Below are 16,788 nucleotides of genomic sequence, written 5' to 3'. Positions count from 1 at the left end.
CCCACCCCTCTTTGTCAACTTAAGTTGTATGTGTAATTCACTGGGCTGGCGACAAGTCACCGTCTCCTTTTAGGGTATTTGATTAGAGAAAGTGTGTGTGTGTGTGTGTGTGTGTGTGTGTGTGTGTGTGTGTGTGTGTGTGTGTGTGTGCATATATAAACAAACATGGGGAAGTGACTTTTTTCTATAAAAGGATTGCTTTCTCCACCACTTTGAAAAGAGAAGTAAATTTTGACAACGTTTTTTTTTATTTTTTTTTATTTCAGGTTCCTGTGACCAAGGTCAAGATGTTTGATCCTGACCTGGTCAACAGAGCACTGATATAGAAATGGTGGTCGTGGTGGTGGTGGTGTGTGTGTGTGTGTGTGTGTAGCATACCACTGCTACACACGTCTGAAATACTAGTAAACTGGTCCTGAGTATGCTCAGCATAAGGTAATGCTACTGTAATGCTTGCAACACCACCATCTGGACAGCGACGGAAAGTTCATTCTCCTCGGTTGGCTAGATACTTTTTTTTAAAGCCCTATACTCCTTTGTGTATTCATGATACTTCTTCTTTATGGTCCAATGCTGCTGTGGCATACAGTGCCACAGCAGCTGCGCATTCAGCAGGTGGACAGGTCAAACTGGTCAAACTTCAAATTTAGGGTGACTCTAAATTTATAAAATGTTGATATTACTTTAACATTGGTGCACTGCAGTTTGTTATTTTTTATTAGCAGTGTTGAGCAACTTACTTTGATAAAGTAATTAGCCCTTTCACGCATAGTGGTCACTACAGTGGACAGCTGTGCTGTTTTCTTGTATTGGTGTCAGTGCTGATGGTATACTTGCACATAAACAACTACAATGGACACCGATGTGTCACTCCATACCCTGCCGCCCACTGGTGGTTTAATGTGCCTATAGATGTATGACGTGTTCCATTGCAATTATTGTTATTTAACCCTGTCATGAATAAATTATGACAACCTCAATCAGGATTTTTTTCTTAAGTATTTTTATTCATCTTTTCATGCCTAAAGATGAATAAAAATACTTAAGAAAAAAATCCTGATTGAGGTTGTCATAATTTATTCATGACAACCTCAATCAGGATTGAGGATTTTGCCACTTCAAACAATAATTTCTGTCCACTATAAGATAAATGAAACATTATAAGCCTGATACCTACAGACCTGAAAGCAGGAGGTGTATCACTTTCGAGCGCTCTCTTTAGAAAACGCTGTTTTTACAGTTTCTTCCTGCAGTAAACATAAAGATAGTATTCAGGAAAAACATTATGTACATTTTTAGCATAACTGGTTTTACGTAGCTTATCAACACAATTTAAAAACTGGTATAAAGTTTGAAGTCCGAACTTTTAACACAAAAGTGGAGACTCGGGGTTGTCTTGTGTTGACATAGCATCATGTTGCCCATCTGTTAATAGCTTGTAGACCCACCTTTAGCACAAATAAGCTGAAGTAATCATTTTCTGTATGACATATCAGTCTCTCAGATTGTTGTGGAGAAAACTTGGCTCACTCATCTTTTCAGCGTTGCTTCACTTCATTCACATTTGCAGACATGCGTTCATGCACTTAAGGTCCCAGTCCAGTTTATTATCTATGTGTTCTCCAAGGTATTTATGATCAATTTTTCGGTCTTTGTCACGTTGAGCTGCAGATGATTCTGCTCACACCATGTGACAAATGGGTCAACCACAGCCCGGTACTCTGACTCATCACCCTCACTGATGCATCCAACCACTGCAGAGTAATAAGAAAACTTCTGAAGATGGCAGGTCTCTGTGTAGTGGCTGCAGTCTGTGGTGTAGAGCAGCGGTCCCCAACCCCCGGGCCTCGGACCGGTACCGGTCCGTGAGTCGTTTGGTACCGGGCCGCGAGAGTTGAGGCTCAGGTGTGAAATGTATGGTTTTCAGGGGTTTTATCGGTTTTCAGTGTTATTTTGTTATCGTTTTTATCGTTTACTCGGTTTTCCTGGGTCTTTTCACGTGTGTTATGAATAAACCTTATTTTTTTCGGTACCGGTACTAGTTTTATTTTGTTGTATTTATCCGCGACACCTTAAAGGCCGGTCCGTGAAAATACTGTCGGGCATAAACCGGTCCGTGGCGCAAAAAAGGTTGGGGACCACTGGTGTAGAGGCTGAAGAGGAAAGGAGAGGACGGTACCTTGTGGTGGCCTCGTGTTGCTGATCATCTTGTCAGACACACACAATGTTGAAGACACATATTGTGGTCTTCGTGTCAGGTAATCAATAATCCAGGTCACAAGAGAGGTATCCACTTGCATTCCTGTCAGCTTATGACCCAGGAGGGTTCGCCTGATGGTATTGTATGCACTAGAAAAGTCGAGTGTCCTGATGCATGCTCTATCTTCCAGATAAGGAAATCCCCCAAAATGTATTCTGTTCATCTGGATGTAGCGTTTTCAGTGGGAAAAACAGTACATGTGCATAATGACTCAAACTAGCATAAATGCAGAGTCCTGGCCTGACGAGATGTCATAACACAGAAGAGCTAACTCATCAGGCCAGGACTCCGCAGTCTGTCTACACCTACAGGCCAGGGCCACTCATTCAGTGATGAGGATGTATATACCCTGGACAGGGAGGAATGCTGGTTTGAGCAGAGAGTCAAGGAGGCCATTTATGTGAAAAGGGAAAGACATCTTTCACCATCTTACAATGCTCTGACTGCAGCCATTCCCCAACTCTGTAAGTAGTACTCGTGAAAATGTGCATATCAATGATCAAAGAACTGACCTCACAGCCCAATGTTCCTTCAGTGGGCTGGTTTCAGTCATCGTGCAAAGGTAGTGTTTATAAGATTGGGCAAAACCTGCAGTCAGCTGAGACTGAGGAAGTCACTTGGATGAGTAACGTTTTAACGTATTAACATGTACCTCAATGCTCCACAGCAAACTGACGGCATGTCTGTGTTTTTATTGAGGCACTCAAACTTGCTGTTGATCAGTTAATTTGGTGCACTTGATTAACAGCACCTGGTTGTTACCTAAGCTTTGAATTCCTATGGCAGCAGCTTAGTTTTGCATACACAGCTTCTGCAATTTGGCTTTTACTGTATGTCCTGATATGTAAATCCTTAGAAATGAAAGGGTGTACTTTGACCATTTTCAAGATACTGCACATGCAATATGTTGATGAACCACTCCAACATCTTTATTTTGTGGACTGATAGTTCTTTACTGGACTTGACAAGAGGAAGAAAACTTCACATGTCTGTGTGCCATTTGTTCATTACTTGCACATTAAATAACACAGGCAACAGCAATGGGTGAAATATGAGCTTTTTATAATTGAATATTTCAAATGTTTGTAGGATTCTTTGCAAACAAACCCATAGCAAAGCCAGAGACCATCGTAGCATTTAATCCTCCTAGAGGGGAAGTTGATGTTTTTATGTCAAATTTATGTCATTTATGTCAAATCTGTTTATCATTTTAGGGCACTGTGACCACTCAGCATACAGGGAGGTGCGTGTGCGTGTGTGTGTGTGTGGGTTGGGGGTCACATTCCACAGTGATTATATCTTTCTAGCCCTCATGTAAGTGTTTCTAATATATAAAAGAGCACACCACTCTCCTCTCCATTAAGCAGAACTTGGACTGTCACATTTGTGCCAAAACGTAATTTATTGTCCCGAGAGGTCGAACTTACTCAATCCGAGCAACATGTTTACCCAATACAAATGTAATTTTAGTACATGTGTTTCTTGAGACAGTGCAGGTGATGAGTAGTGCTATTTCTAGAATGGAATGTAAACCACTGGGTCACATATTTTGCTCTCAATATGACTCAGAGTTTAATTTTATTAAACAGCACACGCAATCCTTAAATGACAAGGGACACGCCATGTGTTTCCCCCTAACACGAACGCACACACACGCACACACAGACACACACAAGGTAAATAATTGATGTGGATCACAGAAGAAAGGTTTCTTCAAGTTTATTTTATTGTTTTATTTGTTCATTTATTACTGAAAATTATTACAGTTCCTGGTATTCGAAGCAAGACATTAATCTGGTTCAGTAATACCTTTTCAAGTAATTTCAGCTGAATTGTGAGCAAATGATTATGATTTATAACATTCAAATATAGGAGGCGATAAACCTAACATTTAACACACCAAAGTAGATGCTTTGAAATGGCTTGGCCTGCATTTGTTACACATAAGCCTGCTGCAAAGCTAGATGGCAGCACAGCACTTTCATCAGCTCATCAATCCTTCTCCTTCCCTTTAAGTGAAAGCTCAGCCCCAAACTAAAAGGCCTGCTTTGCTTCAGGTGCAGATAAATATGCATAAGACATGTTAAATATGAGTAAGTTCCAAAAAGGTGTAATCAAGTGAAGGCAAATGGTACAACTCATTGTTTAGATACATACATAGAAATAAAAAAGCAAAACAAAAAAATTGACACATTTCAGATACATCAGCTACTTCACTGAAGTTAAACTAAAGATGTTTAATATGTAGTTTTGTTGTTGGAAATTATAGTTGCATACATTATAAGGTAGTCTTTCATATTTTAACATATAAGGTACATATTTTATATGTTTATCTATATATAAAAATTGTAGCTAACAAGCAATTCGATACATTCAGTTCAGTTTTGTGAGGATTCTGCATTTGATAGTTTGGGGCCCAGTAATGCTGATTCCTTGAAGAAAAAGTAAAATAAAAAGGCTCCCTTGTTGCAGAATGTGTTCCTCCAAGCTTTGTGTTTCGGAGAAGATCCACATGAATTGTCTTCTGTCTCAGCTGCCAAGCTCGCTTTGGATGCTGAAGAAGAGACAGACATTCTTGTCAAGTCCCATAGGTCTGGCTTGAATTCATCAATAAATCAAACACTTGTTCAGAGACACTGAAACCTGAACCTAAGCATGTGCACACAAACGTCTCAGTTTGATTTATTTCAATCTTCCTTTCATCCAGAGTGGTTTGAGCTTCCTCCGATGGGCTGTGCAGATGTAGCAGCCAGTCTTTCGCTATATCTAGCGCCGAATCTGTGGAATAAAAGTTCTGCGTGGACTAATCTTCATCTGCAGTGCTCACATAACCCCAACAGGGACTCTCCTTTGCTTTCTCATGCCTGCCCTAGGCCACCATGTGGGTGCTTTTGGGGTTGCTGACTCGCTGACCAGTTTCCGTGCTCCATCTATGCGTTCCTGTCTCAAGGATGAGCTGAGTGGCATCCAGAAGTGAGCGGCGGCGACGTCCAAAGCCACCCGGTCCCATCTTTGATTTAGGAGCAGTGGTGTCTGTTTGAGCGTTCTTCTTTGTCAGGCTCAATCGGTAGAACAAGTCGTGGTATATACATGTGATTAGGAGGCAACCAGACTGACTTGACGTTGACCTCCTGGACCTTATATTTGGGCCAAAGCTGGAAAAAAGGGGAAGATTTACTGCTTTAGAGGTGCTGTTAAGTCTAGCTTGGCAACACATAATATGTTCACAGTGTGTAAAATCCAAAATGTTTCATATCTAGATTTTTGCATGTTTTATCCAGTAGAGAATGGATCATTTTCAGACTTCATTTGTAGCGTCTTGAACAAAAATAGATGCTTCAAAATTCTGAATTTTAACACTTTTAAAATTTGAACACCTCTCACAAATGACAGCCATGGGGGTATTCTAAGTAGGAAAATAACTAGGAGCACACTGAATGACTATGTGACTCTAGGTCACCAATCCAATGTTTCTTGTTACCTTGATGGGGTTGGGAGAGTTTTGGCAAGCCTGTCCTGCTGCGGTCCACCAAAATGTTGGTCATCGCCTGTCACTAAGCGACTGCGCAAGTCTCTCTTCATATGGCTCTGCAGCCATACTCTAGACCTGCCACAAAGATCAAACAGGTAGTTAACCACAAAACTTCAACTCTGTCACATTATCACTGATGTTAAGTGATATATATATAGCACTTTTCTACTCTACTCAACCACTCAAAGCACTTTATACAATCTAAATATGTTCATACACACGTACATGTAGTGAGTAAAAGGAAATTGCAATGAATAAATGTCAAAGACATTCAGAGACAGTGTCCACTGAAGACACTACAACTTTGCCCATTATGAAATGTAGTGCTGATGTAGCTATACTATATTCAAGTAAAAAAAAAAACATATATCTATCATTATTGGCTTAATAATCCCTTATGTCAAGAAAAAACTAAAATTCAGAATCTACTTGGCATAAAAGTTCCTTGTGTTACCAACAGTGGGCATCTTATTCTACTAGATGAATGTAGAATGAACACAATGTTCTGAGAGCTTACCTTTTTCTCAGGCTGGCGTTGGTCTCTCCTGTGGCCCCTTTTACCAATGGCAGGACTGTGGTGAAAACACAGCAGCAGATGATGGTGTGCAGAGATAATCTCATGTTGGCTGGGAGCTGCCAATGGTAAACAGACAGAAATGGCACTGAAGCGGTCATGCCTTATCTATTACCACAACATCTGAACGATGAAGCTCTTTTAGACACATTATTGCAGTAACATGTGGAGTTTTCTGCACAGAACAGCATAAATAAATAAAATATTTTCTTCCAGTGATTCAGAATTTTTTCACCAATTTTGCAGAATTTAAATTCTTTACAAAACTTACTCAAATAGAAATCAGCGACAAATTCACTTACCTCTGGCTCTAGTTTGTGTTGTGATGTACAAAATTAATGGTGCACATCCAAGTTTGTTCTTTACTACTTTAGCTGTGTGGTTTTTTTTTGTTGTTGTTGTTTTTGGTGAAAGCTGTAAAGACTTTACCATGAGTTGAAGTCTGAAGTTTATGCTGCTAACATGAGAGGCTTTATAGTAGAAGGGAGGGAGTTGCACCTGAATGCCATACCCAGTGGGAGGGACTGTGGGACAGTTCATGTCAACCCCATCCACCCCACATGTACAGTCAGTCAGACCAAAAACACGTAGATAGAGACTATAATCGACACAGCAGTCCGCAAATAGCGTGACTAATAGATACTTACATAATTCTGATTTATTACTCCACCCCCCACCTCTCTCTTTGAGAAAGTGTTGAAAGAATTTTTTGCATTTCAGGGGTTTTGCAAATTGACCTAACTACATTGCTTCTCTCTGTCAAAGGTTTGTATTTGATTGTGTAAATGGAAGACTTGTTTGCAAGTCCATTTACATATTTTTGGTCTTTTCTTTCAGCAACTGTGAAGGAATCGGTTGTTTAGAGGGGTTAACAGAGGACACTCTGTGGTCTTGCATGCTTTAAGGCAGTTATTTTGGGTTTAAATGTGTTAATAACTGAAATAAATTGAAATGTGTGTGTTGGATGACTCCGTTTGAGTGTTAGCGAGCCATCTGTTAGTTTTAAATAGCTGAAAAAAGCTAACCATGTGTAAATTAGCGCTGTGCTGTTATGGCAACCGCATGCAGTGTGGCAATTTAGGAAAGAAGAGTGTGCTTTTGTGCACTTCCAAGTGATCTCTTAAATCGTTCAAAGTGCTGCTCTCAATCACTGGTAGCTGCTTGCAGGCATCCTAATTAACGAAGTGTATAAAGGTTAAACATGTTTTTCGATCTCTGTCCGCTACAGCTAACGTTTTCAGATATTTAAGAGGCCGATCTTTGCATCAAAACTGCAAATTACCAAAATAAAGAAAAAAAAAACTTGGTTAGGCCTCCAGATTGGGGATGTAGCTGCCAGGCATGTACTCTATGTTGAATGATCAGAAACCATAAAATGCTTCATTAATTAGCGGTGCAATGTGAAAAAATGATACGAGCTAACGGCTAAGGTTAGCTATTAAATTTATTATTTAATTTACTACAATATTAAACTTAAAATCAGCTCGACTTGACTCGATGTTACATATCACAACCCACACCATGCTTCTATGGATTTGATCTATTTCTGATTGCAGTGCATTTCTACAACACGCACTATTTTTAACACAAGCCAAAGTCCAGGAAAAGGGAGTTCACTCCCTTCCACAGAAAATACTGCCCGTAAACTGCCTTACACGTCTTTTTGGCAGCCTGTCCTTTTCTTCCATGTAAAACATTTGAGTAATGATCGCTTTAGTGGCTAGTTTGGAGCATCCTTAAAAAAAAGAATGAGTAACTGCCTCACAGTGCGCCAATTTTACATCCTTGAAAGAACCGATTCTGTTAACTCAACTATAAATGCCTTCGCCACAAGCAAAGTAGGCCAGATGTTCAGTTGTTTGATGGGCCTTTATGTCCCCACAGTAATTTTTTTTTAAAAAGTACAGTGCGTGGCTAATGGCACTGTAGGTTTTGGTGGTGTGCTCCCAGGCTGGAGAAACGCGATGTTAAAAACTGTGGAAATGTCAAGATTTGAAGCCAATAAACACGGACTGTGTGTAGATTACTGTTTATTTTCTCTCTAAGCTGAGCTGCCTTTTTGTTGGCACACCCTGATGGTGCAAATACTTAAATAAATGATCACAATACAAGTAGTATTGAAAATTGTAAAGCCAATGCATGAACGCATGCATCTGTCTTTCTTCTGGGTCCAATTGTGGTTCCGACTATGTGTTGTATGTACACAGGCTTATTACCCGCAGAAACTGAAACTGCACCTCCTGTGGTCGTGGCAACAACAGGCTTAAAAAGAAGGTGTGGTAAAATGAATCATCTGTGCTGTGTTCTAGAGGCCTTGTTCCTGTATCCCCCATAGAAGTTTATCGTCTTTGCTGTTGCTTGTGTTTCAACAGCTGCATATATTGTGCTAACCTGAAACTTGCTGTGGCGGGTTAAGAGCAATGGGTGTAGAAGTTTTCTTGTTTCTAAATACAACATGTAAAGATCAAGCCTAAGATTATTATATCTAGGGTAGGCGTACAGTATCTTATTTTTCTTTTCTACTTATTTTTAAAACCCATATACAGTATGTGAGGATTTTACAAATAAACTGACATTAGTGTGGAAGGACAGATGTTCTAATAAATGGGACAGCAAATAATGGTAAGAGAATGTTATTCCAACTCCAGCTCTTACACTAACTCCTGTGGGGCCAAAGTTGATTTTGTTCTTCTGGATGTAACGTTTTCAGTGGGAGAAACGTTTCGTCGCTCATCCAAGTGACTTAGTGGAGACTGAAGAAGTCAGTTGGATGAGTGACAAAACATTTCTTCCACTGAAAATGCCTCGTCCAGAATCAACTTTTGGGGATTTACAAAAAAAAAAGGTACAATTCTAAAAATGAAAGTGTCAGGGGAGCTTTCCACTGGAGTAGACAGTTTGTGCTTCATAGCTATCTACCAAACAGTTTGCACCGGATCTCAAAATAAATGCTGCGTTTAAATTTTTCCCACAGCAGTTTATAATATATGTTTTTGGTGAAACGCTGCCCTTTAGTGGTGAATTTTATTTAGTTGAAATTTGCATTGGGTAATTCCAAAAGTACCTTTTTATAGAGAAATTTAGGAGATATAATTTCTAAATTCCCTAGTATAATATAATACTGCAATACTACCCTACTAAAAGCTATAGCACAGTACTAAACAAATATTCAACAGTGACTCTGTTTAATAAACTATGACAAACAAGCTTCTTTTAAAAGCAGTGAAGACATTTTCTATTTTCTCTGCGTCTTTTGATGAACTGTATTAGTAGTAGTAGATTAAAAGTTCTTCCCAGTTTGTTCATAATATCTTGCCTTCAACATGTATTGACCTGCAAGCAGCTGATGTAACTTTTTAGAAGCTTAGTACCGCTGTCAGGTGTCAGCTTTGTGGTCTATCGGAGTTTAGATGCCAAGAATACATGTACACTGTGGTGTCATGGCAACGCCACTGCAGCTTTCATGGGCCAAAAGATGAGTCAGTGATCTGTTTCAACGTGATCCCTTCCCGTTCTTAAATTAGTTGTACTTTATTTGCTTTGCAAGCTGTTGGCGCATTTCCTGCTGCAGAATTTCCAAAACAAAGTGTACTAATCCAAATCAGTTTGTTGTTGTTGTTGTTGTTCATTAATACATTTTGACAAGTTCAAAGACAGTGTAGTGTTTGGTTTGGAGACGGGTGAATCTGATATACTTCCACAGCCAAGGGTCAGTAGAACACAGTGTGAGCTCACTTTTGGCAGACATCCATTATGTGATATTCATGGTCTATTCATAGTTACTTGTTTCACTCTTTTTTTATTACTACTGAGATAAAAGGGCAGGCACTGTAGGAATTTTATTAACTCTTTATTTGCTCTGGTATGCAATAGCCTTCTTCCTGGAATTGTGCTTTCCTAAATGTGGGGCCCTTACATTCCTTCTTGTTCCTTTCCAACAAACAGAAAGTTATTATATGAGGGTTTTTTCTGTTTGGAAAACAGACACACAGATTACACAGATTACAATCAATCAATCAGTTATAGATACTTTCAACTTGTTATGTGTCTAAAACACACCTGTCCACAAATCCATATCTTCCATTTCATTTTTTGTTTTGTTTTTTCAGTAGCATTTAATGACTTATTTTTCCAGTTTTTTGTCTGCCTAGCCAATAAAGCAAGAAAAAAAAACCAAGCTACATTAATGGATAATGTAGCTTGGTTCATTTCAAATCACCTCACCTGGCACTTTGTTATGTATCCCTGTTCAACTTTTAGTTAACATGAGTATTGATTTAGGTCGCTCCTAAAGTGACGGGTTGGTCTGAGTGTTACTGAATCTACTGGGATTTTCCCCACATAAGCATCTATAAGGTTTATAGAAAACGGCCTGGAAGAAGAGAAAATATGATGCCAGAGATGAGATGAGAGTGTTCAGAGGGCCACGACCGGGTGAAATTAACCCAAACAATCAATCATTACAAACAAAATATGCAGAAGTGTTACGGCGGGGTGCGCCGATGTGAATGGAAACAGGACCCAAAGGCAGATGAAGACGAGGAGTTGTAAGTTTAAACAGAAAGCGATCCTTTATTTGGATGATTGCAGGGCTAAAACCAGGAACCTAAAGCAAACTGACAAAAAAACCCACTAAGAAACAAAGACTATGACATACTATGACAAAGACTGTAACTATGACTATGGTGGAAAAACAGGCTGTGACTGTGACTCTGGTAAGATAAACAGACGACCCGACCATGACATGCAGAAAACAGAAGGCTTAAATACACACATGAGGTGATCAGGGGAAGTGGAGACACATGAGGAAACAGCTGACTGACATGAATCTAATGACAGGACCAGGAGGAGTGAAACTAAATACAATGACCAAAGAACACATGACACTGTCAGAATAAAACAGGAAATACTAAAACTAGACATGACAATACAAACTTAACATACCAAATACGTGATGAATAATGCAAGAACTCAAACAGAAAACCCAGGAACAATAACTGCCTAAACTAAAGGCAAATAGGAAATAACACAAAACTAACAACATCTCAAAAAATAAGAACAATACAAAGAAAACTCAAAGTGCTGGGTCGGAGACCCAGCCTGTGACAAGAAGAGCACCTCTTCTCTTAAATTAGACGATGGGCTACAGCAGCAGAAGACCAACCCTTTCAGCTAAGAACAGGAAACTGAGGCCATCTTTCACACAAACACAATGAAATTGGACAACAAATATTTGGAACAACAATGGCTGGTTGGATATGTTTCAGTTTCTGCTGCAACATTGAGATGGCAGAGTCATGCTATGACATAAACAACTTGAATGCATGAATCCATCCTGCCTGGTGGTGTGGGATATATTGTATTGACACACTTTGGGCACCAACTGAGCACCATTTAAATACCACAGCTTATTGAGTATTTGTACTGACTGTGTTCATCTTTATGACAGCGTGCTTCCAGCAGGATAATGGACCATGTCACAAAGATCAAATCATCACAAACTGGTTTCTTAAACATGACAATGAGTTCACTGCACTCAAATGGCCTCCACAGTTACCAGATCTCAATCCAACAGAGCACCTTTTACAGGAAATTCATGTATTTATCTATCTGCTTAGCACTTATTTTTATGTTTATTTAAGTGTTGTCTTACAGTATGTTTTGCACTAAGTACTGCAGCAATTTCCTAATGTTGTAAACCTGCTCAACATTTGGCAAAAAAAAAAAAAAAACCCTTTCTGATTCTGATTCTGATTCTGAATGTGGAGCAAAATCTGTTAGGATGGTTAAAAAATGAAGTCAGGTTCTGAAGGCCAAAGAACTCATTCCCAGTATGACGTACCAAATAAAACAGCTGGTCATTTAAATGTTACATAATATTCATTCCAGATTGGGAACTTTTGTTCAGCATGTTGCTTGATGTCAAACTCAGTTACACCAAAAGGAAACAGGGATCACATTAAACTCACAATCTAGACTTTTTGCTTTAATTCAGAAAAATAAAAGAAAATTCTGGTTTATATTCCTTTTTCCCCGACACAGCCTTCTTGCATACAGATTGGTCCATTTGATGGAGTCACCAGTTTAATCCATTTTCATCATGTTAGATTTCATTTCCTAAATGTTGCAAATAAAAACAAAAGCAGAAAAGCAGCAAAATGTAAGCATACTTTTACAGATAAAACACATTTTAAAAGTTGAAGGTTTTACCTTGAAGAAGAGGTCAGCAGTCCAACATGACATGATGTTTAGGATCCCCAAATATTATTTCCCATATGCCTACACGCTCTCAATACAAACAATGACAGGAAGAAACATCATTTTAAATAGTTCTGTGTAGCATTATTATCCCCGATCAATCTACTGACAGTAAAGGAGAGGTCAGAGGTCACGTGTGACATTTTAAACCTTTAAATGGGACTTTCTGTTGATAATGCACACCGCATGTAAGAAGTAAGAATCGTAGTTTCTAAGTTATAAGGTTTTGTGTCTTGAAGACCTTGGTGGATCTAAGCTAAATTTTATTCCAATGTTAACACGAATCAACATACACCGCTACAAAATTTAAAGCTTGAGCGATCGTGTTTACGGGTCGCTCATTTTACCTCCTGCATCAGTGGTCATTTAGTTGTATTTAGATGTATCCCACAACACCCTACACCTAAATTAGCTTTTTTCCCTCGTCAGGGATCCATTTGGAGACTCCTAAAATTCCAATGGGTGGGATGTAGGATGGAAAGTGGGCTTTGAGAGCCAGAAACTTCAGCAGCTGGCAGAGTCTTGACTGATATTTATTAACAACGCTGTCAACCGCGCAGATAAATTTTACATTTGCACCATTGGCCAATAAATATCTTACTTCTTAGTCTTGTAAACATTTATAGAAATCTCACACAACATTGTGTTGTCAGCGCGGGCGTCGTGCTTCTGCTTGATTTCAAAACAGCTGTTGCTCGTGCTAACAACCTCTGACATGCATGCTTTTGTAACAAGCTGGCATTAACGAACCAAATTATGATCAAATATTCAGATAAAATATTTCACAGATTCACACCTGTTAGTTGCCTGACACACGCGGTATCAAAACAACCACCACCGAGCAACATTTGAGCGTTTTAATATCGTCTCTGACTCTGCAGGTGCTGTTTTCTTGTGAAGATTTGAAGACTGAACCTTTCCAACTCTCAGCTGCTTTTCTTCCCTCCTTGAATAATGTTGTGAAATTTGCAGCTTTTTTTTTTTAACATAGCTATATTTCTAGGACAGAGTATTAAGGCCATTCTTGGTAAAAGAAAAGAAAAAAACATTTCTGGCAATATTTAAAGGGGGTGGGTGGGGGTTGTTGTTTATTTACCAGCTTTGCTAACATGTGCACTGGTGGAGTCTATTGTGGAGCCATATTGTTATTGTTTCTTTTTCTTTCTTTCTTTTGCTACTGCTACTTTCAGCTTTATGAACTCAAACAATATTCATGAACTTGTCCTGTTTTTCTGTAAACGTCTCAGTTTAATGCCAGAGACGCTTGTTTTGTTCAACAATAGGCGTCCCCTCATCCCTGCTAGGTTAAAAAAAAAAAAGAGAAAAGTTCTTTTACCTTGAACATTTCCTGTCTGTTGTTATTAAACTCAGATATATTTTCACTCAGACACAGTTTAACTCTGAGTAGACACAGCAGAGTTGAAGGTGTCACCGCAGCATAAGCTGTGCCTTTAAAGGTACAGTCAGTCATTTTGGGGCTTATTGAACAGAAAAAAACGAATTTTGTAATTGTGTTTTCCAACAAATTGATGGACATCCCAGTTCCATCTAACTGAATTTTTTTGTCTGTGGCTCACCTCAGTCTAACATCATCAGTCATCATGACTCATACACTTAATCCGAATTCTTTCACAAAGTTTTATAGAGTTGTTAGTCCTGCAGCGTCCACCGTAGCTATGTACTTGACATGGGAGGGTTAAGAAAACAAAATTCAGTTGACTGCATCTGCAACTTACTGACATCTAGTGGTGAGATTTTAGCAACTGTAATTTTAAGTTGTGTCAGTCTTGAGTTAGAATTCCTTGAACATGTTTCAACTCCTTAACCAACTTTTCCTTAGAGTGTGTGTGTGTGTGTGTGTGTGTGTGTGTGTGTGTGTGTGTGTGTGTGTGTGTGTGTGTGTGTGTGTGTGTGTGTGTCCCATCCACTGTTAAGTACTGCTGGTCAAAACCAGGACTACCTCACAAGCTTTACCATTTCAGAAATACTCAAACTAACACTGAGTATACCACATGTACCAGTGTGCTGGTTATTATTTCATAAATGAAATCAGTGTTTCACATATCTTAACAACAGAATAGAAATGAAGAAAAGAGACCACAGATTTATCTAAAGAGTCATGTCTGCTGTTTGCAATTTCACTTATAAAAATGTATTGGACTTGTTTTGCTTCATTTCCGCAAACAGTGACAGGAAAACAGGTGAGGCAAACCTAATCACAGCTGTTTCTCCTGAGGACAAATGAATTTGTGCCTTCAGTTTGTGAAAGGGTATGTCCACATTGTTAAAGCTTCAGATCTCTGCTCTAACTGGTAGCACCAAAAAAATAACCCAGTAACCACCCATAACCAAACACTATATCACACATCCTGTATTTAACCTTTGTGAACAAGCTTAAGAGGATGATATTTATTGGTTTGGTTTATGTTTAATTTCTTTTTTTTTTTATTATGATACAACATGTTTTATTTTCCACATTGGCCTGACAGAAGAATGACCTATTCTTCCGTACAGGGCCACTTATACCAAAATAATAGTAATATAAATAACACAGGGGTATCCTGCCAGAATCTTAAAATATTCTGTGATACTGATTTATGGTCTTGCTTCCCTGCACTGGCTCAAACCCAGTCACCTGGCCTTAACAGCTTGACTCTCAGGCGAGCCCATTCCTCTCATATCCAACACACTAAATATTGGGTCCAGATTAACTTCACATGTTCTGTCATCATAAGATCATCAGTTACTCAGAACATCCGTGCATCTGTGAGTGGTCATGCTGCTGTGGTTCACTGGTGTGTACTCCTTGCTGCCTTGTTTATCCTGTTTATTTTTGCACTAAGGCAACAAGTGGAGAAAATGTAGATTGTCTTCTCCAATTCTGAGAGATCCCACAAGTGGCCCAAAAATGTGTTCTGAAAATAGCATGTTTACTATAGTAATTCTTCCGAAGCTAATCGTGTAATTGGAAATGATCTTTCCTGCTTCATCGCATTCTGCCATCGTGAGTCATCGCTGTCACGCCAGCGTTGCATGCAGGAAGCGAGCATCACCCGACGCTGAATCCATAAGGGATCAAAACAGCAAATCTTGCCAGCATCGCTGACCATCACTCACGCTGGGTGATGCAGCCTATTTGAAATGTGAACCTGGCACTCCAGCGAGCTAAGCGATTGTATAACACCTCATTAGAACTGGGGAGTTAATCTGTAGTTTTGGAACCAAAGGATTACTGTCATATTGTCCTCATTACAACTTTATAGTTTAAGACATGTTTCATGACTTTCAAATGAAGTGGAGAGAAGGATTGTGTAACGTGTGGATTTCATTTGGACTTTTATTTTTTCTAGACGTGTTCTTTCGAGCACTACCTCACCTCTGTTGTTTCATTGCCTGTGACGGTTGTTACACGCATGGAATACATAACATTTATGGCTTCATTTCTCTTTTTGTCATTCAGGCTTTATTATCAGTTACATAAATGTTCCTAATGGGTTCATTCAGGCATGGCCAGATCATTCTTATGTTCATTAAATGCCAGGCGCACAACCAGGAAGTTCTGTCCATAATTTATAACGTTATGATGTGAAATTCATGAGTTTGTGGAATGTTTGTGCTTTTCACTGTAAAAACTATAAAATATTTTGGCATCTGGGCAAGAAACTGAACCCCTTAAACACCCCCAGTGTATCATCAGCGTGAGTGTGTGTGAGGTGAAGAAAGGCTGTGACTAGATGAAAAGTGTAAGTGGCTGAAAGTGGCTTGCAGTGGTAAGCACTTTGGAAGGATGAGAAAATGCTGTTCATTTACCTTTTATTTGAATTATTCCTAATTATAATAATGTGATTGTATTTTTGCACAGAATCACATAAAACTGTCTTTTGATTGCTAATTTCTCACAGGTTACAACATAAATAGGATATTTATATAACATAGGATATTTAGTGGAGGAACGATTGTGAGTAGGTGTTTTTTTAACGCATAGTTTCTGATAATTAATAATAATATGACACATTTTTATTTTCTTCCCAAAAAAGAACTTATTCGGGAACATAGTGCATGTACTGAAAATCTTAGAAGGTTATAACCTGTTATTGCAATGTGCATAACAAAGCTATAATCAAATTCATCAACTATACTCAAAAAGTACCTTAAAAAAAGACT

At 38.9% G+C, this 16,788-nt stretch overlaps 1 protein-coding gene across 2 annotated transcripts; it reads right to left on the bottom strand.

The window, feature by feature from the left end:
* Positions 1–3,973: 3,973 nt before the first annotated feature.
* Positions 3,974–6,822, bottom strand: admb (adrenomedullin b). Of its 2 annotated transcripts, XM_086299498.1 has the most exons (4): positions 6,669–6,822; positions 6,310–6,425; positions 5,742–5,867; positions 3,974–5,415 (listed from the first exon to the last, which is right to left on the bottom strand). In XM_086299498.1, the coding sequence occupies exons 2-4, from the start codon at positions 6,411–6,413 to the stop codon at positions 5,130–5,132; spliced, it is 516 nt and encodes a 171-aa protein (XP_086155624.1). In that variant the 5' UTR covers positions 6,414–6,425; positions 6,669–6,822; the 3' UTR covers positions 3,974–5,129. The 2 variants fall into 2 exon arrangements, with proteins under 2 accessions (XP_086155624.1, XP_086155623.1); XM_086299497.1 differs by lacking the exon at positions 6,669–6,822 and having other exon boundaries at positions 6,310–6,482.
* Between the last annotated feature and the right edge of the window lie 9,966 nt (positions 6,823–16,788).

This window comes from Aulonocara sp. 'chitande type north' Nkhata Bay, linkage group LG7 (assembly GCF_057382095.1).
Source record: "Aulonocara sp. 'chitande type north' Nkhata Bay isolate Kocher_YH1m ecotype deep benthic linkage group LG7, A_spYH_male_GT1.1, whole genome shotgun sequence".
Classification (NCBI taxonomy): domain Eukaryota; kingdom Metazoa; phylum Chordata; class Actinopteri; order Cichliformes; family Cichlidae; genus Aulonocara; species Aulonocara sp. 'chitande type north' Nkhata Bay.
The sequence above is the reverse complement of the archived record's forward strand: the minus strand, read 5'-3'. Positions and strand labels throughout refer to the sequence as shown.

What these genes read in the sequence shown, in the direction of transcription:
- admb (XM_086299497.1), bottom strand. Translation starts at nt 6,467, where the DNA reads ATGACCGCTTCAGTGCCATTTCTGTCTGTTTACCATTGGCAGCTCCCA. An exon ending in AACGCCAGCCTGAGAAAAAG is followed by an intron (nt 5,868 to 6,309) that starts GTAAGCTCTCAG and finishes TCTTTGTGGCAG; the next exon opens with GTCTAGAGTATGGCTGCAGA. An exon ending in ACTCTCCCAACCCCATCAAG is followed by an intron (nt 5,416 to 5,741) that starts GTAACAAGAAAC and finishes CCTTTTTTCCAG; the next exon opens with CTTTGGCCCAAATATAAGGT.